We start from the raw sequence: 26,107 nt of genomic DNA, 5'->3' as shown, positions 1-26,107 counted from the left end.
ATGACAACACTGATTTACTTGCAAGTTTGAGTCCTAATAAACAGGAATTCTGTACAACAAAAACACCTTATTTTGACAAAGATAAGTGTTGATATTTGCTGTGAACTAAAACCATTCGGTGTGTCTTGTAAAGAGGCCCCCCAAAAAACCCAAAAACATCATGAAGCATCATGAAGTGCTTTAATTGGCACTCAGCTCTTGACGTTTTACCATTTTGAACAGGAATGAGGATTTTTCAAACTGAATCCCTTTTTATATCCAAATCTGAGCCGATTCACTGGGCTTCTCTGACAAGTCAGAAATAAATCATTCAGCAGTCAACCACTAAAACTCCTTTTTCTGTTCAGGAATGCAAGTAAATAAACCTATAATTTCACATCTTAATCAAGCAATAAAACATAATTTTGCTGGTGTATGAACCACGACAGAAACCAATGCTGTTAATTTAGGGCAGCTGTGGCATAAAGCTTACCATAAAGGTGGTGATCTAATGAATTTGTTGAGCGCTGTACGTAAAATATGCATAAATGTTCATAAACACAGATACCGTGAGGCCATTTAAATCCCTTTGTTATTAAAAAACAGCTATTGATCTTGTTGTGGGTGGTTTTTTATCATAAAGTCGTACCTGTTTCCTCCTCCGTACACTCGGGGGTCCACGCACATGTCCAGGTCAGAAGTTGAATCAATGATCTCCTGAAACTCTGACCACTCATCGCTGCTTCCCATTCCTGGAAAAACCCAGCAGAAACACACCAGGACAGCAGGTTAGATGAGTATTTTTTCTAGAGAGGGGGGAAGCTAAAGGATCTATTGGTCCTCTTACCGATGCTGACATTCCTCGTCTCCTGGGAAACCTGCACCTCCATGTTCCGGCTGAGACGCTTGGCACTTTTCCTGCGGTTCCCGGCCCGCATCACGTCGAACTCGGAGGGCGGGAGGAAGCCCTCGTTGATGGGGGTGACGGTGGCAGAGGGGACGGAGGAGGTGGGCGTGTTGGAGTTGCTTCCTGTGCTGCTGGGTGTCGCCGCCACCGAGTCGGACTCCGATCCGTCCTCCTTGACGTGACGAAGCATCGGCATGGGAACGAAAGAGAAGCAACAAATGAGCATCTTGCAATGAAGGCAGACCAACACTTAGTTTCTACCAATAACGCCGGCACAACTTATTTATCTCTAGCAACTAGTTTTATTGGTTTTAAGCATTTATTACTGAAATGATACCAGAAAGAGTCTATTATCACTTGACTTTCTTGTTTTGTAGTTAAATTATCTCAAGTTTTGTAGAAATATCAGGAAGAAAACCAACAATTTGAAGCACAAACTGTTCTGGGGGGGAAAAAAAGCAACAGTTTGATGGTAAGTTTCCTTATTTTATGTCACTAATTGTAAAGTTTAAAGTCACCTTTTTGCTAAATTTGGTGTTGTATCAAAAAAAAAAAAAAAAACTGTTTCGTGACTTCTTGATGCATGAAAGCCTTGAAAAGAAAAACGTCCGCTGTTTTTATCTTTATCAACTGTTCTGGGAAGATAAACGGTCAAGTAATCCGTATATATATTTAAAGTGATGACTTGAGGGATCAAAACTTCAATGTTCTCACTGAAGTTTGTCACCGATTTGCAAGCTGAGTCCTGGATTAAAAACAGTGTTGACCTTTATCAGACGTGCAGCATTCTAGCTTCACAGTCATGGTCGCCGCTTTCTAAATCCTGAAATGTACTTTTTAACCTTCATTTATGCTCTCAGCATCTCAAAGATTTCCTAATACCACTAGGAGCCACAGCAAGAAAGCAAAACTATCCTTGGCTCCTTGGTTTTTCTCACATATAAAGCACTACATGCCATCAACTTGTACGATGAGCATAGTTTTTCTTTTTAAAAAAAAAGTACACTTGGAAACACAAGCTGAAGCAACACAAGTGTAAACTAAAACATGACACATGATAAAAAAAAAAAATTAAAAAAAGACTCCACGATCACATAGTAAAACAATCACACAGTCATAAAAAAAGACACTGCATGAAAAAAGGAAAAAAGGTCCCTGCTTGCTTGAGTCAACACATCTGCTTTTAAAAGGAGCAGATTTCTGATGTAAAATAGTTCCCTGTAAAGTGACACAAGCAGGCGTGGGAGGGCAGGCGGTCCACGGCTAGCAGCGGTGAGGCCGGCCCCTTCCCCTTCCACTCCCCGGGCCGCGGTTGTGGTCGTGGAGGAGGACAGGGCCGCCGTCTGTCCCACCTGAGAGGCGGAGGTGAAGGCGGATCGGCCGAGCTCGCTGACCTGCCAGATGTCTTTCCCGGGCATCATCCTAGCCCCCCCGAGACCCCCACGTACCATGCCCTCGCCGCTGGGGTACAGGCTCAACGACGGCGGGCGCTCCGCTTTGCTGCAGGCAGAAAGGACACAGAGGAGGCAGCACTGACGTGAGAACGACTGTCGCTTGTTCACTCTCTGCATTTAAGCTCTTTTTGGGCTGCAGCTCATCCCGACATGCACCAGAATCAAGGCACAAAATAACCTGCAGTCACTCACGCTGCCGGAAATGTCAAAGTATTACGCTTAAAGGAGAAGCTCAACGTTTTGAGAACTAGGCTGAAGTGCTTTCTTGCTGAGAGTTTGATGAGAAATTTGAATTAACTCTGTTTAAATGTGGAGTTTAAACTGGAAGCTGAAGTCAACAGCAAGACTGGATCCGTCCAACTGGCACCTTTCAAATATATTAATGAAAATGTTCTTGTTTGTAACCAGTTGCCAGGAGAGAAAAAAAAAAGTCCAACAGCAAACTCCCACTGTATTGATTTATGGGTTAAACCAGTGACATGTAAATCAATGAGCTTTAGATCGGCTGATTTTTACCTTTGGAAACACCCAGTGAAGCTGTTTACAGTGTTCATGCTGAACTAAACTAACCAGCTACATATGTACTGTAAACTGTAAAATAAATCCAAATCTTATAGAAAATATATCCTAAATTTTGCTGTTTTCCAACAAATGAACAACATAGTAACATAATTTCTCTCTTTTTTTAATGCAGAAAATGTACTATATGTTACTTATACAGCACTTTTTCCAACTTTCTTAACTTATAAACAAATTCACATGAAGTGACAGTTATTACCTGTAATTATATACTGTATGTAACTGTTTATATAAAAGCTTATGGACATAATATCAGTTTAAAGATTTTATGTTTAATTGTTCTTATTAGCTTTATTTTCATGAGACATTTACATCCGACTCCTGTAATTCTTGCTACAAACGTTTTATTTTACAACCAACATAATGCACAGACGGTTTTTAAAAGAGTTTATTTGCCTCCACATTCTTGATGCTGCATTCTCTCGAGGTTGCTTATTTTTTTGGACTTGGTCTCCTACATATTAACCAAAGATATTAATTTGTTGAACTGTAACTCTTATTTTTGTAAATTTGGTGTTGGGCTACACTTTATGTCTTAACAGAAATTTTTTTTAGTTTTTCATTTGCTCCTCGGAGGTTGTTTATTCGTGAATAATTGGTTGATATTGTAAATGTAAAATAATTTCTGAACCAATTTTGATGCATACTTTTTTCATCTTCCAAATAGAACTAATTTTGAGCATGCACTGACACTTCATTAAAGGTGTTTTATTGTAATAATTTAGACCAAATGAAGAAAAATAAACTGTTTAACTGCACAACTTTTAGGTCTTTTAGTTCACTGAAGGTGTTTGACTGTAATAATTAAGGAAAATCAGTAAAAAAAAAAAAAAGTGTTTCTCCACAAAACGTATAATGAAAATGTCTGTAAATGTGGTGTTTTTTTTTTAAACTCTAGTTGGATATATTACCTTAATTTTACGTTTTGTACAGATATAAGAATGTCTATCTAATCTATCTCAAGCAAATAACAGTATTTTCCAAAATGTCAAACTATTCCTGTAACTGTGTGGAGAAAGCACCCAGAGGAAACTCAAAACATTACCAGAGCTTAACATAGAAACACAAAAGGTCAACAATCGAAGCTACAGCTTAACGTATAGGATTACATATAAAACAAGGACAGAGCAACAGACAAGCAAGGAAGGCAGACGGACGGACGGACTGGCAGACAAACACATGAGGGAGAAGAAATCTGGAAAATACGCATCGCACTGCTCAGCAAGACCTCTGATCCATTCCTTATTCCCGAATTTGTGGTAAAAATGCAACATCATTAATACATTACAGGCATCAGTAACTAGTAAAGCAAATGCACGAGGGGGGATTCGCCTTCATAGGAAGCACATAAACAGGAAAGGGCAGCATGTCTCAGTCACATTTTAAGTCCAAGCAGGCCCGTTTAGAAGGCGGAACTGAGGGGAGGAGTGGAGTTGTGGGACTTTATTGGATTTACCTTTTCCTCCATGTGTGGCGTTGACTGTGCAAACAGCGGCACAGAGAGCAAGCCAGCAAGACAGACAAGACAGACACTGATTAGAGAAAGACAGGAGACAGGGACATGCCATGACACACAACAAAAACCCCACGCAAACACACACACACGCTTTTCACCTTGGTTGTAGTTTTTAAGTATTTTTACATTTCTGCCACTAATGGATTGTTCCTTCCTCCATGTCTTAATAAATTATACATTCTGTAAACCTCAGCAGGGTTCACGGTGCAAACTCTAGTCACTCCAGTAATTCAGACACTTGATGAAGATTGGCTGCATTAGGATTCTTGTCATTAGATAATGTAGTAAAATTGAGTTTTGAGATTTAGGATTTAGAGAACATATTGCAGGCTGCAGCAGATGTCCTGCTCCTCATCCTGCTTCACGCCGATGGGTTGGGTAACTGCTGATCACTGCAAGCTAAAAAATGAACTCCAAACTCTCATTTTTTTTCTAATTATTTCCCACAAGGCTCATAATTGCTGCAGCTTTTCTCTGTGCATCAGCTCTGTCAGTGGGAAGGACCAGCTGCTCATCAAGCTCGGCTCCTGACAAACAAAACGCCACACTGAGCGCGTTGGAGAACATGAAACGTCATCAACAGGACGATGGGTGAAAGTTACAGTTTAAATCCGCACAAAGATGCACGACAATAACACGCACACGCAAAAACAAAACAAAAAAAAAAAAAAAACACTCACGTTCGTCCACAGCCAGGGCCTTCTGATTGGCTGTTGCTCCCTGACTGCTGCATCTTGGACCGCTCTATGTGCTCGACGTACGTCTGAATCATCTGTGAGCCGAAAGAAAAGCACAAGAATTGATTTAAGCAAACAGGAGTGAAATTGGAACAAGGAATATCACAGATTTTTTATATAATATAACAGCGGAGAAGGCATTAGAGGAAGCATGTAAAAGGATTTCAGCGATTTAATGACAACATCTATTATCTGCAACTTGTTGGATTTTTTGAACCAAAAGGACGACCAGACTGTGAGATTACGGCGCTCAAAGGACCATATTGGGTCTTTTTGCATAATAATGTTTTTCTAAACAAGACATATTTGTGCTCCCGTATTGTTTTGGTGTCACTAGGGGAAAATTGCATAATAACCATTCAGCACATTTTAATTTAACTTTTGCACCTCGTCTTGGATCTGTTTTCAGAATTTTGAAAATTTTTCCCATAAGAAGACACTTTGACCAATCGCAGGTCTTTTCAGAGATCTGTTGGCTATTCTACAAATGCAAATACACGTGGACGTTACTTCAGATGGTGGAAAGTCTGACTAAGTGGCGGAAAACCCTGCAGGGAAAGTTGCTCTTCCAGCAGTAGAGTAAACTGCAAATCAACACCACAAAGGAAAAACGGGCTCACAAGAAAGAGTCGATGGTAACGCAATTTAACAAAAACATGTACATGTAAACTTGACAAAACCTTTCAGAGACAGAGAGAACTTTGCAATCCCATCTGCCTCAAGCTGACTTTGAATTCCACACCTGCTAAGTCAGCTTCTGTCTTATCAAAGGCCTTTACAGGTCCACAAGTTTGTGCCATAAACTGCATTTGGTTCGTATATTAAACAGGATGACAGCTCTCAAAGAATGGCTGCTATGGAACCACACAAGGATCACGATCACAATGACTGAATGAATGACTAATAAGCCTACTAGTACACGTTACTGCACCGCATAATGTTACTAAGTTAGTGTTTCATGCACAGTTTATATGCTTATGTTTGTCTAGTTGGAAAGACTTTGGACGCAAAAGCTGCGAGACGAGGTGTGTTTTATTTTGCCTTTTCCACATTTCTGACCACTGCAGCTCTTATTATCATTTTTAAATGCATAGGATGTTGTTAATAATATTCAAATTAAATTGTTTTCTCATTCATAGGCAGACACTGACTTCATTTCATTATTGTTTTTAGGGGATCCACCACAATGGCAGTTTTGTGTGCTTGTAAGCTTTTTTTTTTACGACTGTAAAGCAGGAAAAAAGAAAAATATACAAGACAATTTAAATGCTACAGCATTGTTTCAATATCCTAAAATGTCCTTCATCTCTATGGAAACAGCGAAAGCACTTCTTTGAATATTTCTTTTACAAAAATTGATAAAAGTTAGAATCAACCTGTGCATGGTCTAAGTGCCTGCAGGTGTGATCGATTCTAAGAAAACAATTGTGGCTCTACATACTATAGACAATGAATTACTTCCATTTTAATTGTGTTTCCATACTTGTCTCCTCTGTACAAACACATCCTACAGTCAAACAGCCAAAAAATCCCTGAAGTGTTGGCACATGACTGTTGGTAGCAAATGAGTCATTAACGGCTTAATAGTTGTGCCAATTCGTTGTTTTTTACAGATTCTGATAAAGTTCATGTTTAGCCATTTCTAAGTGAGACATATAGAAGTGATTTTGACAAAATGTCATGATTTTAAGTTTAGATTTGATTCAGTTTCACGACTAAACATTTGATCACAGATGAGTAGTTCAAGGACTGTTAGAAATGTACAAAATCCAACAATTCTTTCTGTTTTGACAGTTTTTTGCTCTGGTCAATGGTGTAATTTTGGCAGTTCAGAGGGTTAAAGATGATAATATTGGCAAATTAATGGGTATGTATGTTTGGTGGAATATGTGGATATGAGGATGGATCTGTTTTAAAACACGCTAAAAGCAGAATTCCCAAGCCGAATGTTTTCTCACCTCAGTGTGGCGCTGGTGCAGAGCGTTGTACTCTTTCTTCATGTCTGATTCTCGCTCTTCCAACCGTGTGACTGTGAAACAGACAGACAAGAGCTGAGCAGCAAGAAACCAGGAGAGATTTCTTGAGAAGTAGGATAGTACATTCAAACAGCCCTGACTCTAATCCTTTCCGGTTGACCAGTTCACTTTATAATTTGCCACCAATTAAATTGACAAAAAGCTTCATTTCGTGATGACTAAACTGTCGAAGGGTGAAATAGGACAGTTCAAAGACGGGATTTTTAACTTATGTTAACTCTATGTTGTGTGATTATGACAGAAAAACAACATAAATGACATTCCGGGTTTATAGCTAAGAAAACAAAACTAATCAGCCAGTTGAAGATGTGTGCCGGTATTCAAAAGATGAAGACAAATGAACAAAAGCAAATCAATGTTTCAGTTCAGAAGCACCAACAATCTAAAAATACGCCCTCAGCGTGTCCACTTCCTTTTCCATCTTCCCCACAGAACTACAATGAAAACACATCCTCAAGCCTCCATGTTGTCTTTTCTGTTATTAGTGCATTAAAAAAAACTTCCAGAGGAGACACAAACGTTTCAATTTAAATCTAAATATAGCCTCAAAACACTTTCAGGGTTTTAGGTTCTGTGTACTTAGATCTGCTATCAACAGCCAGATGTGCAGTAAATATACAGTTTACAGACTTTGATACAGTAAACAATTCTGTCTACTCACTCTGGTCAGAGTAGTTCTTTGTCTTGAGCTCCAGCTGTTTTCCCTGCAGCTCCAGAAACTCCACTTGTATCTGCAGGTCCTTCTTCTCAGCTTCCAGCGCATCTTCAAATTCGATGAATTTCTGATGAAAAAAAAAAAAACAGACCTCAAAATCAGTTTGCTGTATTAATAATAGTGTATATGGATTAAATAGAAACAACAAAATATGGCTACTGTGCTTGTTTATGAAACAGGATTATCAAGACTTTAAAATCAGTTCTGGTTTCAGGACATTTCAGGTGTTCAGTGCACGTGTCAAAAAATAAGACTGCGTTCCGGTTACACACAGACCTCTATGGAATGCAATGCAGTTTTTAAAAACTCATCTAAAATATCCTTCAGCTTTATAAAATACCTCAATTTGCCTCTGAGTGTAGACATGAACCCAGTAACTGAGCAGCCATAACAGAGAAGCACAGAGCTGCCTACTTCTCCTTCACGTTGCCTGTTTTTTTTTTTTTCTTTATAAAGCTGCTCACAATGACGTCCTTTTTTCAATGCAGCACGTCCACAAAGTCTTAACACTGTAATCCTCTGACTGCAGGGAGACCTTGGAACCAGCAATATGCAGCAGATATACAGCACACAAAATAACAAATGCCACAACATGACGGCCGTCTGATGATGCTGGTATCTAAAGTCACTGTGGAGAACAGCAATGATCGTTTAAAGATCTGTTTTTAATGCGGAAAATGGATTTGAGGAGAAAATTCTGCACCTCTGAAGAAAAAAGAGCAAGGAAACTGTCACAGAAACTGCTTAGGAGGCTAATTTAACAAGTTTCATGAGCAAAACATTAACGAATAACAGAAAATGTGGTAAAAGGTAAGCACCAAACGGCCCTCTCCAGTGTTACACAACTTTTCAATCATAACATTTCACATATGCATGAGGAGCACCATGTTTTGTATTCTAGTGCTAAAAAATGTAATTCTCCCCACATTTAGCTGAAGCAATAACTCTTCTCTAAAAAGATAAAAGCAGAGATGTTCTCGGATCATATATAATGTCTTTGTTTTTGACTGAAAATGTAATATAGCCTTTATATTAGATAGCGGTTGTACTTTCCGAGCAGCCCGAGTCAAAGCTTCATAAAATACTATCCTTCAACCAATCCCCCCTCAGGCTGGGAGCACGTCCTTCAAATCCACACCTCTATCTGCTGCCTTTACCTGCATTAGACACCTTCAAATTCAAGATTTCAACATTAGAACGCAGCAGGAATGACATGCAGCGACAGTGAATGCATGACTAAAAATGCAAAAAAATAAGTGCTGCATTTTCAGAAATAACATTTAAATGCGTAAGGAATAATTGCACAGGTAATAGTGGCACAGTTTATGAATGAATTAGTGGCTTGGGGTATTTCGTTCATTGTGTCTAACATGAATAATTCAGGAAGTATCCTTGCGGTGACTGAGTGGAACTAACGGGCTTCCCTGACAAACCGGGGCTAAGTGTGTTTGACTGCATCGCGGTCACACTTTCAGCTGTTTATACTGCGTGAGGAGAAAATAAAGTGAGGGAAAATAATGGCACGTAGGCTAATATAGTAGCATAAGGTGTCCTTTTTTAAAAAATTGTTCCCAGAATTTAGATTGCCGGAGAGTAAAATCATTTGTTTTTGGTAATCTAATTGAAGCAAATCACATCAAAACAGAAGGTGGTCAGACAAAGCTGAGGCAGAGATGATCAATCATTTACTGTCATCGCACTATGAGGAGTGTGAAATCAGGACAGTTAGTGATGGGAACTGATTGGATCATCCCAGCAGGCGGCCTCATAATAAGACTGCAGCAACAAAGATGCTTTCAAAAAAAAAAAGGTTGAATTTGTGAACTGTAATAACTCTAATCACATACATCTCGGTGAAGGCTCCATGAGCAGAGCTGTTGGCTTTGTTTACCATCAGCTCGAGCCTAATAACCTTGTAATCTGAGCCGCTTTTTGCTCGTTGCTCGGCGTGTCTGGCCAGAGGGTGTGTTATTGTTTTCCTGAAGGCTCTGAGATCCTGCCTTTTCTTCTTGTTAGCCCTCGACTCCTTCCGATCTGCTCGTTTCTGCCGCAGCTCCAGACAACCTCAATCCATTTCTTTCTCTCTGCTGTCGCTCTCTCTCTCTCTCTCTCTGTTGCTGCTTCTCATAAACACAAATCAGGTTACAGTGCCAGGCTCCCTCAGTGTGCTCTGTGCACTATTGATCTGCTACGACTCCCAACCCTAACACTTGGTCCCATCCCCCATTGTGCCCTCAGACAAATCAGACAAAAAACTGTCTCTGTTTATTCGTTGCAGTCAAATGTGTCACCTAATTTGCACAAAGATGCACAGTTTCATGCAAAGTTCTGGGCAATTTGTTTATTTTGGCAATGAGAGAAGTAGTTTACAAACTTTAAAAATGACCAAATGTTAATGCGTCGTCCTGAATTTTAGTAGTCAACTGACGCATTTGAACCTGTGAGGCGTCATTAGAGGTCAGCTGACGACAGTTTAGAGCTGATAAATTCTCTGACTCCTCAGATCTTGTGGTAACACTCAACCACTGTGAGGTCTCTGGAGTTTTTAAAGATTTGAAAATGGGTCTAACTTACGCTTACAAAGCAAAGGAAACCTGTAAAAAGGCCCCGCTAAAGTGCTTTCACCTTGCAATTTTCACTGTCTGAAATACCGCTATGAAATGGTGATTAGGGGAAACTGCGGGAGTTAAGGCAACATCTGAGGATCAAGAAACCTTAAGGAAGATTTATCTGACACAAAAGTGCAGTGATGGTGCAAATACAGCTTCTACAAGGAAGAGCCAACAGAAGGGAACCTTATCTGCAGCCACATCCTAAAAGTCAACATCTCCAGTGTACAGAGCAACATCTGGACAAGGCACAGTCGTGTTGTGCTGTCACATGCTGTAGACAAATTAAGTTAAACTGATCTCTTTTCCACAATCACCAAAATCTTTGATAAAAATGGACATTTTACCAATTGTTAAGCATTTTCCATGAACTATTACAACAAACACAAGCTGAATCTGAATGACCCTTGCAGACCCAGTCATTGAGAATCTGCGGGTAGATCTTCAACATGCTGCGTCTGCAAGACATCCTAAAAATATCCCAGAAATTGACGTGATCTTCAAGCTGCTGAAAATTCCTTATTCAAGAATAGAAAGACTCTGATTTTAGCCTTTAAAAAAAAGCATTTCTAAGCCGTGAAATCTGCCAAAAGAATGGTTGCAAAGTACTGATGTAGTAAGGGATGCAAACTTTTTGCACCGTCTCCTACAACCAGCTTCAACACAAACAGTTTTGTGTTTGGATTCAGGCAAAAGAAAGACACAGAATATAATCCCAGAGTGAGTGTGTCACTGAACTGAAAATACCAGCAGCTGCACTGCATCAAACATGAGTGTAAAAAGTAAGTGTGCGATGAGGTGCTGAAGTCTAACTGTGGATATCTTAAAGTCAGAAACAGCCAAAATAAAGACGCAGATGATTAAATCGCAATTTCAAGCTTTTGCAGAAAGACGAAGTCGGCTTTTAAAGAGTGCTTCATTATTGAGAGTTTTGGCAGATTAAGCTACCCTGGTTTCGTCTTATTTACAAAAAAACAAGTGTTCTATCATCCCCGTGTCTAGTTCAGGTACCAGCTCTGATTTTTATCTGTGCTACCAATACTTTCTGCCTTAACTCTGGGTTTTTCCTACAAAGAGGATTTTTCACTACCTCCAAAGAGGTTTTATGCAGCATTAAAATGGGAAGAATTGCAAATTTAATATAGCTTGTTTTTTTTTTTAAAAACAAAAAAACATTTGCTTAATCTGGGTCTCATTTTCTCAAGCATATTGGACATTTTTGTTCATAAAATTGTCAGAAGTACCCCAAAACGCATAGATTTCTGTATGATGAGATAACACAGGTTAAATCTGATCCTGCTTACTGAGCCACAAAAAAGGTTTCCTACATCAATACACAGAACAGTGCAGGAAAAACCCAACTCCAAAGGGTATGTAAAGAGATGCACCGTCATTATTAGGCTACTTTCTCTTTCAGTTTCAGGATTGGTACCACTTTTATGAAAAAAAAAAGAATCTTGTCTGCATCTGGTGGCATCTATCACTTAAAACAATCACTCCTGTTGGTTTTTAAGTAAAATGCACCAAGAATATTTTCCGCCATTACATTAAAAGAAGCTTGAATGTTCCAACATTTAAATTCAGACCACCGAGTCCTTCCTCAATTAACAGCACAAAGTGAAAACTAACTGCCAGAGGGAGACACAGACTCAATGGGGAGAGCAGATGATGAAACAGCCTAAAAGCTGAGCTAAGCTGATACTAGCAGGGCTGCCACTGATATGCTGAGGCCTCTTTGGATGGGAGGAGGATTAAAGTCGCTTTATGATGCCTGCTGGATCTCACGGCTGCTGTGACACCGGTCAGGGGGAAAGCCCAGAGGAGGGGGGAAAAAAAACGCAGGAGGTGGAGTCTGACCTGTAATGTAATAGCTCCATATTGATGCACACTTTTGTTGTTTGTGTCCCTGTTCTTCCTCTGTTTAACGCCCACTGAGAGTCGTGCTTGCACTGTTCCATCTGCTCACTGTCCCCATATCACCGTGGACTGTATGTACTTTGCATTTGCATGTTGTGTGCTTATACATTTGCATGCACTTCTGCTGCAGGTTTAGGGAAAGAGCACTAAAAATAAACCAAATTTATGGCAACAGCAGAAAACCGTACGTTGGTTAGCAGAAGTACCTGCAATAGTCACACCTAGTAACAAAAACTAATGTATATTTCAGTCTCAGCAGACCTGGAGAAGTGTGAGCAGGTGTAACAGCAGCATCACTTATTTCAACTGGAATAAAAATGTGTCATCGATACACATGTGTGACATTATTTTAAATAGATTTTATATTTTAACTTAAACTTCAGACATTTACTCTGCAACAATCATTTCCTAAAGTAACATTCTGTATTCCTGAAACAGAAAGCGTGTGATTATACAAAACAGTACAACCTGACTGGTAGTGGACTTTTGACTTCAGGGCGACATAACAGCCAATATTGTTTAGATTTATACACTGTGTTATTCTTATATCCTAAACGCACTGAAAAGTGAAAATAATGGTGTCTTTGTTTAACTTTCTAGCAACATATTTCACAAATTAATGTGAAAGACACTGTTTGACTCCGCACCACTATCTGCTCAGCTACATGTGCTGCAGACATAATGTAAGTATTTTAAACAGCAACTTCCTGCTGTACTGAACTGACATGACCTGTATTGTGACAATGCACTGTATAATTTGCATGTAATATTAAATGGTAGACTATAATTAAAACATTTTTGGTTAGTACAGATATAAAATGTGGTGGTGTCTTTATTTAACTATCTAATAAAGTATTTCACAAACTAGAGTGCAAGACACCGTTTGACTCCGCACCACTGTAGGCTCAGCTTCATACTCTGCTACATGTGCTGCAAACGCTATGTAAGTACAAACTATGAGATGATCTTTAAATAACTCCAAGCATCTTTGTCTGTTGCATGTTCTGTAAAAGAAAAGTTTTCATGCGGGACAACATGTAGGATATCAGTCAGGCTCTACTCCACTGTACCATTAATTGTGAGTTATTCACATTCTGCAGGACACATAATTGCATTACTACATTACAAAATACCTCCATGGATGCCTAACCTGTTCTTATGTTTTGGCACCATAAGTTACCTGCAAAACTGCTAAAATATCCTAAATATGAAGCCTAACAGTTAATTGATGTAGTGAAAGTGTTGTTTCCACCGCATATAGTAAACAGTGTTGTTGTCAGTGCACTGAGACTATAAATAAGCTCAACAATCTCATGTCACAGGCCTGAACATGAGTCACATGTCTGATGAAACCTCTGGATGTGATGCTGCGGCTGAAGGCCCAGCAGTAGCCGGCCGGTGGCTCACCTCCTCCGCCTGTTTGCGCAGCGCCTTCTCCCGCTCGTACTGGGTGATGAGCTGCTCGTTGTCCTCCTTCAGCAGCTCCAGCTCCACTTCGTGCTCCTGGTTCTCGGTCAGCACCGCGTCCAGGTTCTCCAGGACGTTCACCACCAGCGGCATCAGCTCCTTCACCACCTCCTCATCGTAGCTGCGTATGAGCCGCTCGAACTCCCGGTAGATGGAGTTGGCCAGGCCCGACACCCGCTCCGACATGACAGAGCCGGAGCCGTAGTCGTCCTGGTAGACCACCTCGTCTATCTGCAGCTCCATCATCTTGGCAGCTGGAGCCGGCGTCACTTATCCAGATGAGGCTGCGCTCAACAGTTTTTTTTTTTTTAATTTTCAGGCCTGTATCGAGGCTGAGACAGTCACAGGGTTTGGATCCGCGGAGCGCACGGAGAGGGGCGCATTCAATCACTGTAGTTCCTCAAATAAAGACTTATGCCATTTTGCAGCAGCAGCGCAGATTTACTGCAGGAGGGCAGACTGTTGTTGTGTGCGCATAACCTTGAGCTGAGAATATTGTCTGTAATATTTTGATATGATGAAGGCCCCCTCCTCCTGCTCCTCTTCCTCCACCACCAGTTACCGTCTATCGGTCCCCTGAAGCGGCCCAGCTACAGCTCTCCTCCCGCAGCGAGCATCAGATCCGGGGAGCGGTGGGTGCGCAGTGGGCCAGCCTGTGGATCGGCCCTCGCTGAGTCCATGCCGAGCAGCGAAACGCCTTCGTCGATGATATTGCACCTGCCTCTCAGCAGCCGCAGCCGTGGACCCCAGCCATCACCGGCGGGGCGAATAAATAAATGAATAAATAGCTAAATAAATAATCTACGGCTCCCGATCCGCCGCCGACGCCCCGATCCGCCACTATAGCGCCGCTCGTGCCATGTCTGTCCCCGGTGCTGCTGGCCAGGCTCGGGCGGTGATGGTGATGTCTCCCTATGGGAGAGGCTCTCTGCTGCTCAGATGGAGGAGCCAGCTGACCGACTCTGGCTGACGTCACACCGTCTGCATTGAGGCGCTGCGTCAAGTCGCGCTGACGACACACGAATCCAGCTTCCGCATTTCAAAATAAAGGCCTGCAGTTAGTCTGCGCTCAATCTGATGACTAAAGAGTAACACAGTGCTTTGACATAGCATTAAGTGCAGAAAATGACAAAAAAAAAAAAAAAAACAACTACAACTGTGTTGTGGAGTATTTTCTGACTCCCACATTCACTGAATTATTCTGTTCTTGTTGCAAGAACTTTGTATAATCTCAGATTTATTCCAAAATAGTTAGAGTTGTCCACAGTGATGTAAAATCTGATAAACATGACTCCAAATGTTTCCAAAGTGATTCGAAATTCTTCAGAAATGATTAAAAAATTTTCCAAAGTGGCCAAAAAAAATCCTCAAAACAGTTAAGAAACTTCTCTCTTTGTCCAAAATGACTTAAAATTTGACAAAAATGACTCAAAACGTTTCCAAAATGATTCAACATTCTTCAAAATGCATCTATGTGCAATAACACACAACTTATTACACCATATATTACACTTTGTTTTCTTAGGAAAAGCACATTTTGAATCTCTGCTAATACGGTTTCTACTCATGTTTGTATTTTCAGGTCATATTTTTATTTTTTTGCCTTTTTATTATTTAGCAGTAGAGATAGACAGGAAAGGGTGAGAAGAACAGGGAGAGACCTGCAGCAAAGGGTTGTGAGCAGGACTCGAACCCACGACTGCTGCGTCAGGGAGCTAAAGCCCTTTTTATGGGTCACACACTCAACTAGGTGAGCTACAGGGGCACCTTTAGGTCATAATTTGTACTTACGTTTATCTACATATTATGAACTGTTCATATTTCTTGACTTTGAATGAAAAAAAACAACACAGGCTCTTTCTCCTCAGGGATCAATTAAGTATTTCTGATAATGATTTAATTTTAAAAGTACAAGTCAGGGCTGCAAAGAAAATCCCCAGCCTTGCATTCAGCACTTACACATGGTGAGGCAGCTCTTTGTGAATCTCTAATTTTGAGCCACTGTATCTGCTCGATATCACACACCTGTTAATATTTGCTGTCATCATCCACCTGCATCATGGGTACAAAGTGAAATAAATCTGCATTTACTGTAGATAGCTGTATCTACCCCTATCATCACAATCTGTTCAATATGCAGCAAACTTTGGTTCACTTTAAACGTGCTCTCTTACACAAATCTAAAGCTGCACGTTGGAGCTAAACACTCATTTTACTTCCTTTAACTTGTTGTTTAAAGTATGTTTCAGTGTAAGCACCTTGAGAGAGAGAGAGAAAAAAAAAAAGTTCTTGAATGCGTTCACATCATTGGCCAACAAAGCTGATTCTTATTCTACAACAGTTCTAATACCGTTGGGGGGAAAAGAAAATAAGCAGACTAAGAGATATTTGGTCCACCTGCAGGCTTTTTGTACACAGAGCAGAAATTGCAGGTCACACAAGTGTTTAAAATAACAGTTTTCCTGCACAGTGAATAACACAATATACAAAGCAAACAAGTTCAGCATTATTGTGCCTCCATACAAGCAGAGGCACTACATTTTTTGGGTTATCTGTCCATCTATCTGTCCTATTCTCAGAAATGTTATTGCCCTTAAACATCTTAAGGGAATATCTTTAAATTTGGCCAAAACCTGCAGTTGGGCTCAAAAAAAAAAAGAATTGATTTTTGTGAATGCCACAGAATTTTTTTTAATTTGCTAAAATTTGGACTTCAGGATAAACTGTTTTAGTGGTCATAACTCAGTATTTCATTTGACAGCAGTTCATTGTCCCATTTTGTGGGCTTTGGTTTCTTCAGAGGAATTTTATTTTGAAAGCTGAAGCCAGAAGTTGCTTTTTTCCCCCCATAATAGCTTGCTTGACTCAAATGCGCATCAGGACTAAGTGGTAGAATTTAATAAAAGTGACAATGCACTCTCCAAAAATTTAATAAAATGCTTCTCAATCTAGACAGAGAGAAATAAAAATGATGTACCTCACTACTGACTGATTTCCCACCTTTCAGAACAAAAGCATCTCACGTTAAAGGGACTTCAGGTGAATGGACTCCTGTGTCAGAACACTTAAAATTGTCTTCATCTTCTCATAAATTTTGATTTTAAGACACTTCATGTCTTGCCAAAAAATCCAAAAATATTATAGTTGCTATGCACATGTCCAACCCTTTATTTCTGAAAAAAAAAGATGTTGCTCAGTTTGGTCATAAAATGAAAACTGAGTTACCGACAGTAATTTTTCAGCCACCTGAAATGAACTAATAATACTTATCTGCAAGATATCCACAGACAATACACAACTAGTTTTAGGTGACGCTCACTTTTCCAAACCACTGTCTTGACATCTTGAAGCCAGTATTTAGTATTTTGCAGACGCAGCATGGTGGACGCTGCTCAGTTAAAATAAATTATAGCTCAGATAAACAGTGGCTTGAGTACACCAGCAACAAGTTTTTTTTCCCCCCATGACAGGTCCAGTGAGTGGGAAGAATTCAGCTTCATAAATTCATTCATCTTACAAGCCCAGTTCCTCAAAAAGCTTAATCAACATCAATTGTATCACCCTGATCCAGACTCTTCAAGATGAACAAATTTAAATAACTGGTGCTCTAAAGGGGACTACATCACAAAATACACCTACTAGTTATGTGAAGACCAGCAGGCAAGATAAAATAGTACAAACACCCCCCTTCTACTTTCAGCTAGACCCCTCATCTGACCCACAAACAATGGATTTATACATGTGAAATGTTTAAATGTCATTTTAATCATAACTAGGTTGAATGACAAATCGGTCAAAAAACAAAGAAGAGTTCTTCTCATTTGTGGAGGACCATCTTTTTGATGATTCTACCATTCTAATTACCATACAGTGATACATCACAGTTAAATATAAACACATTGATCTTGTTTGATGTTGACATAAATCTGAAGGATTCTTTGATGGTGATAAAATCTGCGACATTTTGTTGCACTGGAAGACTTACTAAGTAACTTAGTGTCTGCTCTACTTCATCACAGCTTCAACGTTGGTCAACAGTTAAACAAATCAGCTACAAAATATGCTGTATAACTGACCTTTTTAAAAAAAAATAAAAGTGATTGGTTTGTTGTTGTAATCCACCCAGATTCCAGCCTTCTGCTGCGATAATCCTGACAGGTATCCTGATCCTGCTGAAGGTTTCAAACTACATATACTTGAAGATTTGCTCTAGATCCAAACCAAGATAGGATTATGTGGTCTAATCTGATTTCAGAATCTGTTTTTCCCCATCACTAGCTGAGAGCCAGTCAAATTACTTGTGAACAAGCAAAAGATGATTACTGGCTTCATGATACATAGCTTATCACTAAATACCTGATTAAGATCTCTGTGTTAAAGAGGCTCATGTGCAGTCTGCATTCCTTGCCTTTAAAACAAGAAAAAGAGAAAACTGAAAATTAAGTCATTTACAAATCAACACTACAGGGAATACCTAAAAGAGAGGAAGTTTCAGCCTCACAGACCCCCCAGATACAACAGCCTGCCCTGGAGGAAATCACCTTCAGAGAATAACATTTTGAAAGGGGATGAAGTTGAGAGCGGACATCTTTGTCTTGCACTTTCTCTCAGTCAGACAAGTGTAGCTTGGGCTATTGTTCGCCGTGGAGAGGATCAACAATGGAGACAAAAACAAGCTAATGAAGCATAGAAACTGCCAAGTTAAAGGGTGAACAGCTTCTATGCCAAATGCATCTCAACTACCTCCATATTATGAAAACCTTTGCAGCAACCTATGCAACAACCAAAGAAAATGTTGAAAAAAAACAAACCCTCAAGACTTCAAAAAAAACATCATAAATGGGCTGTAAAATGCAAATGAAGTTCAGTTTACAGTGAGAATCTGAAGCAGATCCAAATGATCACATTTTACATTTAATATATAAAGAAATTGCCACTCAAAAAAAGAAATAATGCATCCAATAGCATTATTAAGGAGTCTACTGTATTAATAATTAAACTAATCCATCAGGAAAACATTGTCTTATGAAATGCATATTAACCTGCAGAAAGGAAATAAATCTACCACAATGCATACTGACTTCATGTCCTAATGTCAGTTTACATTTTTTTTATTATGAGTGTAAAGATTTAGTTGTTCTTTTGTAACACAGCAGGTGGCAGTGAAATACTACCAAAGTTTACGTTTCTCACCGTTGATCAGTTTTCCTCAGAAGCTCACAGCAGTAGATGTGTGGTCCTTCGAATAAGATGGAAGTTTAAGGTCTAGTTTTGGTGTGACTCCAAAAATAGTTGAAGAAACTGAAGCTTTAAAAAGTTTAGATGAACAAAGCACAAGCTTGAGTTCCATTCTTCATTATTTGTGGTCACCTGAGACATTGTCTGCTTGCTTTTATTTCACCCGAAGGTCCGCAGGAATCATGATTTAGCAGTTTATGTGGTTGCTCACAGCTTTACTCAAATCAAAAATTCAGGCTCCCCAAGAAACATGAGTTGTCTAAAACTGTGACTACTGACAAGCTGCATGTGGCTACTGAAGACTTTGGTCAACTCACTGTTCCATCAAGACCAAGACCTTTTTTTTGCCCACAATCAAGCACAAGAGGAAGCCAAGTACAAAAATAGTACTTGAACTTTCATCAATCGCTTGTAACCCGTGAACCAACTACGCAGCTTGTTTGAGTAACATAATTTTCAATAGTAAGCCTGTAAAATAAGAGGCCCCAATTCTGTGAGCGGACACAAAAAAGAACTCTTACTCAGCTCAGTATCTGTATTTACTCACAAACATTTTGTCTGCACCATTGCTTGAAGGGGAAAATGGAAAAACACCATGATGTAGATTCTAAAGTGTGGTTGAAAAGCTAAAACAAGATTTCCCCCAGGGCGGAAAATGGCCATTTAGTCTGAAAAAAGCCACTTGCACAGAGTGCTGCCTGAGGACAGAGCCAGACAAAAGCACCAGTGTCAGAGATTCAAGAATTACCTACAAATTTGGAGCAGACAAGACCTGGATTGTGCGTAAAAGTTACACTGAACCAGACAAACATTTAACAACATGTGCATGAGATTTCATCATTTGAAAAGTGAACTCACCCGTGATGTTTCTCTCCCTGCACCGCTTTCAATGAGTCATCACTGATTCTAAAATGTTCTCAGAGTGAATACTACTTCAGTGTTTTTTTGAGACATAAACACAATAAACAAACTCTAAATGCAAAACAACAGTTTTATTGCAATACACAGGATTTCTTCCTTCTGCTGCGCTCATTGCCTGCCAGGCACATCAACACAGAGGGGACAGGCCGGCACCAGAATACCATGAATGTGCGTCATGATGTGGGTGAAAACGTGATTAACGATGAGCCCACCTGGACTCAGATAGGCCACGCGCTTGTCCAGAGTTCACTTGTCTTCAGCCGTTTTAATTTAAAACATAAACAGAGGCCTACCCCAAGCAACAAAGAAAAAGGCATGTTCTCGGATAAAGCAAGCAAGCAATGAGGACAAAGCAGAAAAGTACCTGCACAATACATTCGCATAAAATCAAAATGGAATTTCTTTAAGGAGGCAGAAACTTTTGGGAGTAAACAGCATTCATCTTTGTTTTAGTTCTAGTCAATTTTTGGCATCTATTTATGATTTGATTGTGATCCGACAGCAGATCATTAATGTTCTACACATATTGCTTTGGGAATAATTAATGATTAGGCAAGAAAGATGGAATATGCTAAGCGGAAATAAGGCTTCTGATTATACAGTGACGCATTCTGCGATATTTTTCCTAAAGACATCCGATGAGGATCTGGCAGCGCTAAAAAACGTAGCACTAGTGGAACTCCCTGAAACATTTGACATCGGTGAGAAGATCTGTTCACCCTCCCCTCACTGAACGCGTTAAGGCTTAAAACAAGCACCCTGAAATTTCCGCACATGTCTGCCATGAATCTTTATGCATAGATTTTAGCTACACCAAATCATCAGAATTTAGGTCTGTTTAAAGCTAAAAGTTGTACATGTTCCAACGTCTAAACCATTCTAGAGATGCAAAAAAATGTTTTCAAAATCTGAAAATTGTGCCTTCAACCGACCTACATTTACACATGCTTCAAACACAAACAGTGAAAACAGGAACCGCAAAATAGAGATTGAAGAGTGGGACAGTTAAAGTGATTGGATAATAGCTAGCCAGTCGATTGACTTGTTGGTGATTGTATGACTGCAAGTTTCAGTGAAGAAGAATATAACGACAAAGAGCTGAGAGTCAGACAGAGCTGAAAGTGCAAGAAGCTGAGGACAAAATATCGAGACCAGGAATCTGGTGTGAACAACAAAAAATTCTGGTCTGTGTTCAGATGTACAGGTGGCATAACCATCAGGAGAGGGGAGTAGGAATGAGAGAAGATGGACAGGGGAGCAGACAAGGAGTGTATGGACACAAACTGGGCGTGTGCTCAGCTGATCAGTAGAATACCACACTAGACTTTCCTCCGGGGGGGTTGAGGACCCTGTTGTGAGAGCGAGGCCTGGGTCCAAGGTGAGGCTCGTGGTTCTTCAGCGAACCATCATCAGCGGTCTCGGTGGTGGTGGTGGTGGTGGGGGTAGAGGTGGAGGTGGGCTCAGGTGCTGGAGGGGCTGAGACAGGAGCAGGCTCTTCCTTGACTGGGGCAGGAGCTGGAGGGGCAGGTTCTTCCTTCACCTCAGGCAGGCTCACCTTGGGTTCAGGTGCTTTAGGAAGGAGGGGAAAAAAAAGATTTTACACAAGCGCCAGAGCAGAATAATAGCTTAAAAATCAATAATCAATGTGTAATGTATAATGGAAATTACATATTTTAGTCATATTTAATATGCGAGAAGAATTCATAAAGGTAAGAATTCAAAGCTAATGGATGCATCTCATATTTACAGCAGCCAGTTCAACACTATAAACAAGCGCTTAACTGATCCCGCTGCAGTCATTACAGTCTAAAATTATTCTTCAGTACTATAACGGCCCATATTATGCTTTTAGGGTGTTGTCTCTCCTGTTGTGTGACAGAGCTTTTTGTGCCTGTAAAAAGGTCTGCAAACTTGTTTTCTCCCACAGAAAATACTGCTCTTGACACCATAAATAAAATTAGGAATCTGTAACAGTGCACGCTATAGACACTTTACGTTGACACAACATGGGTCCTCTACAGCAACCATGTTTCTTTCTGTCACTTGTGAGGGATTAAGGGTCCTCCAGGCTTCATTACAAGGGTTAGGGTTACAACGCAGTTTCTGCATTTACATTTGTCCAGGTTTTCCTACCACAGTCTAAAGACATGTAGTTGGTGATGTTAAATGGGCTTTGGATGTTAGCGTGTATTGGAGTCTGTCTCTTTGAGCTAGCCTTGGCAAGCTGTCCAGGGTGTATCATGCCTAGGCCTGGCCTTTATTTTATTTTTTTTAAATGCTACCAAAAATGTCTTAATAATTATCTATAATCAGTGGAAATTAAACACGTTATCTTGACAGACATTTCAGTTACATTGCCGAGCCCTAACTCTGTCTCTCGCCCAATGCAAGCTGCGAGAGGCTCCAGCATCCCACAAGCGGGTATACATAATGGATGGGTGTTTTCTCTACTAACATGAGACACTCTTTGGTATGCAAGATGCTTTTGCTGGGAATAAAACCTGGTGCAAAACTCATGTTCCATTAACTGTATGATATTGATGAGAGCTAACTTGACCCAGACTGATCTATCTAAAGAGTGAGGACCTCAGAGATCAGAGATATTTTATTATCACAGGAGTAGGACAGTATATTTTACAAATGTCCAAATGAGTTTAACATTTGTCTTTATGGAAAGTACTCACCTGGTGATTCAGGTTCAGCTCCCACACTTAGATTGTCCTGTAAACAACAAAAGGTAAAAATGTCTCACTCAGATCAAAGCTCTGCTCAAAGCTAAAGTGGTTATTCAAATTCTGTACACAAAGCAAGCAAGTAAAGGCAAGTAAAGACATTTGACGTGAAATGGCTTTTTCAGATCATACCAGCAGCCTTGGATAACACCCCATCATATGTTTATCATAAGTACTGGTACTACTGGAAAGTTTCCATGTCTTCCAAAAATAAATACCTTTCCAAATAAATACAGCAACATAATGTGTAACCGCAAACCTTTTCCAAGAAATTCTACATGTTTTATTTTCCTGTACAGTGGTGAGTAGACAAATACACTTCTAATTTAGAGTCAACTAGTGCTTTAAAAGTTTATTAGCTGGTGTCGTTTTTTACCCCAATCATGAGTGACAAGTAAATTAGAAAAAAGGAAAATCAAAAACTAGTTTAAAACATAAGTAACATTACAGTCAAAGTGAAGAATAAATTCAAAACTTGGGTGTAAAAGTACCTTTGGCTTATTTGGGTGGCTTCGGCTCGGGCTTTGGACAGGTGCACTTTCTGCAGCCCCAAATATGTTGCTGGTGGGTCCACCTGGAGGTACGGGTCTCTGTGGTTGAGCTGGAGCTTCAGGTTCACCAAATATTCCACTACTCTTCCCGCCTACATAAAGTATTACCAAGATGTTTCAGTTTTGCAGCAGTGGCAGCATCATCATGACACCATCCTCTATAGTTACACATATTGGATTAAGAAACTTGACATGTGAATTGAGCTATTTCATCAAGTCACCCTTTCGAATCACACTTACTGCATGAGCAAATTTGTGTCATATACCGCTACAGTGGCAGCCATTCAGATAAAAACATTTGCAGATAAGGTAGTCAGAATGACCACACAGTCTCTTCCTAGAAACTCTCAGTAAACTGAACTCAGAACATACTTGGTTATACCAGATACTTCACAAAATCTGGAGGTGGACTACATGCAGCCGCAGAGAAAAGTGCAAGTGTTTATCCTGGAATTATGACATTATAGTAACAGTTTTCACACCCTGGGACATGATGCTTTGACTGCTCTGCCTCTGCACATCCATTAGCCCTGGCGGCTTGGTCTGACCTGGAGGGTTGGAGCGTTTCGGTACACTCTGGGGCTCTTCTGGTGGAGCAAAAACTTTAGAGGCCATCTTATTAGGTCTTCTCGTTGCTGCAGAATCATCCTCGTAGCCACCAAACAGGTTACTGGAGCCACCCCCAGGAGGCTGCAACACCCTACAGACAAAACAAAAAGAAATACAGCTTTTAAGGACCAGATCTCAGTTAAATCAGTTAACTTATACAAGTGTGACCTTGCAAAGACCTGCTTTACATTGATTTACACTGTTTTAATTGGAGTTCATCCTACTGAATCATAACGGACTGACGTTGTCACTACATTAAAAGGTTAAATACAGCCTTGGAATTATTTTTAGACCACAGTTTTCTGCCTCTTCCTCTGCGGCTCTTGGTGGAGCCACACTGCGTTTTCTTCTTACGGTTGTCATTGATAGCTGTTTTGCTGATTACAAGCAATTTAGCAATGGCTGGTTGATCGCTGTACCCCTCTTCGTTAAACACCAAGATGACCACCTCCCTGTCATCTCTCAATAATCTTTTAAAAGGCGTCGTTGAGCGACAATTAAGCTTGGATTATCTGTAGACTTTGTGCTCAGGCACAAAAATAATGCTGACTCATACAGTGCTTTCAGCAATCTATTGTGATTTTTTTCTCTGTTTCATTTAATCATTTTAAAACATCCTTTACGGCATGTATTGGCATACCATAAGGCTCATTTCAAGTATTTTAGAAGATGATGTAATTATTTATTCACTACTATAACATTCAAGCAAAGTTAGCAATTTTGAAGTCATTATGTGTAGATTTTGGAAAGAAAACAGCAGGTGATAGAACTATTTCCAAAGCTGCACATATCTGAGTTTCTGCTCGTCAGTACACATAGAAGTGGTTAAAGAGTTTCACTACTGGTTACGGCTAGAAACATGAGGTCATATCTTCGCACACAAAGAGGAGATTTAGAAAACTGTAGATGTAATCTGGCTATAAATATGTTGCAGTAGAGGCGACAGTTTGAGCCAACGCAGCCAAATAACAGGTTATTTGATTATAGACCCGGGAACGGCGCCATACGTCTAAAGAGCTGTTTGCTAGATGGTCGCTAAACTTTCTTACGTTGCTAAAAGTCGCAATGTGCGTGTATGTGTTGACCCAAAAAACTGATGCTTTCGAATAATTAAACAACTAAAACGGAACCGCTTGTAATTAGAACAATGTGGCCACACTGTCGTTGTTGGCGGATACAAAGAGGAGCAGCCTGGAGAGCATTTCACACTTCCGCAGGCGCAGCAGACAACGCCTGGTCAGCTAGCTTGAAAGCTATCTTGAAAGCTATCTTCACTCACAAGTTTGCTAACAGACGACAACTCCAGCTAGGGTAGCTCAAGTTAAACGACCACAGAGGAATTTAAGCTTACTCACTCACACCAGCACTACATGTTGGATTTAAAGACATAAGCAGAAAAAGTGATGATGTCAAAAAAGAAGACAACTAAGACGCTCTGTCACAATACGTTAACCTACATTCTGAGATACTAGCTCACCGAGCGGCTCCATATAACGCACTGCTTGGCCGTTTCTTTTACAGATAAACAAGCCACACTGACGTATTTTTTCACCTTGAGCTTGGTTTTGCGCCCGATTCCAACCCCTGAAACATGTTCGTCGAAGTCATAGTGGTTTTGTTTTGAGCCTTCAAGTTTCCGAAGACAACTTCGTCAGTTTGCCAACTGGACGACCAGCAAGTTCCCCCTGCCTGCGTGCGCGTGCCCAACCAGACTCCGTGATGAAGAATTTGAGTCCCGCCCAGCTGTGACACTCTGAGCACTGACTGGTCCGCTGCCAAGCTGGTGCGCTCGATTCATATCACCTGGAGTCCCTTTACGTTAAAACTAGACTATATAGTCTTCTGATACAAAGCTGTAAACCGGTCACTATGGCCCTATAAAATATTTCTTTGTTACATGTAAATTGCTATATCCAGATGCAAACTTTTAGGTACGTCTATTGAGAATGCCTAAGAACTCCGCCCTGCTCGTCTGACAAAGAATAATTAAACAATCGCACCCGTGCATCTCGCTCCATGTGGGGCGCTTGTTTTTCTCGCAGTGCTAAGCCTCGGCAAAAGCAATGTGGGCTGAGTCTGCGGTCACAACTATAATAAAGAGGACATGCTAGTGTATCCAAAATCCTTTCTGCCATATTTT

The 26,107-nt window shown here is 40.3% G+C and overlaps 2 protein-coding genes across 4 annotated transcripts in view; both read right to left on the bottom strand.

The window, feature by feature from the left end:
* The window catches only part of mapk8ip3 (mitogen-activated protein kinase 8 interacting protein 3), a 40,452-nt gene extending 25,611 nt beyond the window's left edge, over positions 1-14,841 (bottom strand). For both annotated transcript variants that reach the window (XM_008305282.1, XM_008305290.1), the window contains exons 1-7: positions 13,857-14,841; positions 7,870-7,990; positions 7,131-7,201; positions 5,116-5,207; positions 2,227-2,386; positions 827-1,055; positions 629-731 (exon numbers count right to left, since the gene is read on the bottom strand). In XM_008305282.1, the coding sequence (XP_008303504.1) occupies positions 629-731; positions 827-1,055; positions 2,227-2,386; positions 5,116-5,207; positions 7,131-7,201; positions 7,870-7,990; positions 13,857-14,162 (1,082 nt within the window). In that variant the 5' untranslated portion in view covers positions 14,163-14,841. The remainder of the gene's footprint in view (positions 1-628; positions 732-826; positions 1,056-2,226; positions 2,387-5,115; positions 5,208-7,130; positions 7,202-7,869; positions 7,991-13,856) is intronic.
* Positions 14,842-20,125: 5,284 nt separating this feature from the next.
* Positions 20,126-25,687, bottom strand: jpt2 (Jupiter microtubule associated homolog 2). 2 transcript variants are annotated; one of them, XM_008305261.1, is made up of 5 exons: positions 25,520-25,687; positions 23,841-24,058; positions 23,299-23,450; positions 22,760-22,796; positions 20,126-21,644 (listed from the first exon to the last, which is right to left on the bottom strand). In XM_008305261.1, the coding sequence occupies exons 1-5, from the start codon at positions 25,573-25,575 to the stop codon at positions 21,379-21,381; spliced, it is 729 nt and encodes a 242-aa protein (XP_008303483.1). In that variant the 5' UTR covers positions 25,576-25,687; the 3' UTR covers positions 20,126-21,378. The 2 variants fall into 2 exon arrangements, with proteins under 2 accessions (XP_008303483.1, XP_008303492.1); XM_008305270.1 differs by having other exon boundaries at positions 23,907-24,058.
* Positions 25,688-26,107: the final 420 nt, after the last annotated feature.

Source organism: Stegastes partitus, unplaced genomic scaffold (assembly GCF_000690725.1).
Source record: "Stegastes partitus isolate 25-593 unplaced genomic scaffold, Stegastes_partitus-1.0.2 Scaffold43, whole genome shotgun sequence".
In the NCBI taxonomy this organism is placed as follows: Eukaryota; Metazoa; Chordata; class Actinopteri; family Pomacentridae; genus Stegastes; species Stegastes partitus.
The sequence above is the reverse complement of the archived record's forward strand: the minus strand, read 5'-3'. Positions and strand labels throughout refer to the sequence as shown.

What these genes read in the sequence shown, in the direction of transcription:
- jpt2 (XM_008305261.1), bottom strand. Translation starts at nt 25,575, where the DNA reads ATGACTTCGACGAACATGTTTCAGGGGTTGGAATCGGGCGCAAAACCA. An exon ending in TCAAAGCATCATGTCCCAGG is followed by an intron (nt 23,451 to 23,840) that starts GTGTGAAAACTG and finishes TACTTTATGTAG; the next exon opens with GCGGGAAGAGTAGTGGAATA. An exon ending in GCCACCCAAATAAGCCAAAG is followed by an intron (nt 22,797 to 23,298) that starts GTACTTTTACAC and finishes TGTTGTTTACAG; the next exon opens with GACAATCTAAGTGTGGGAGC.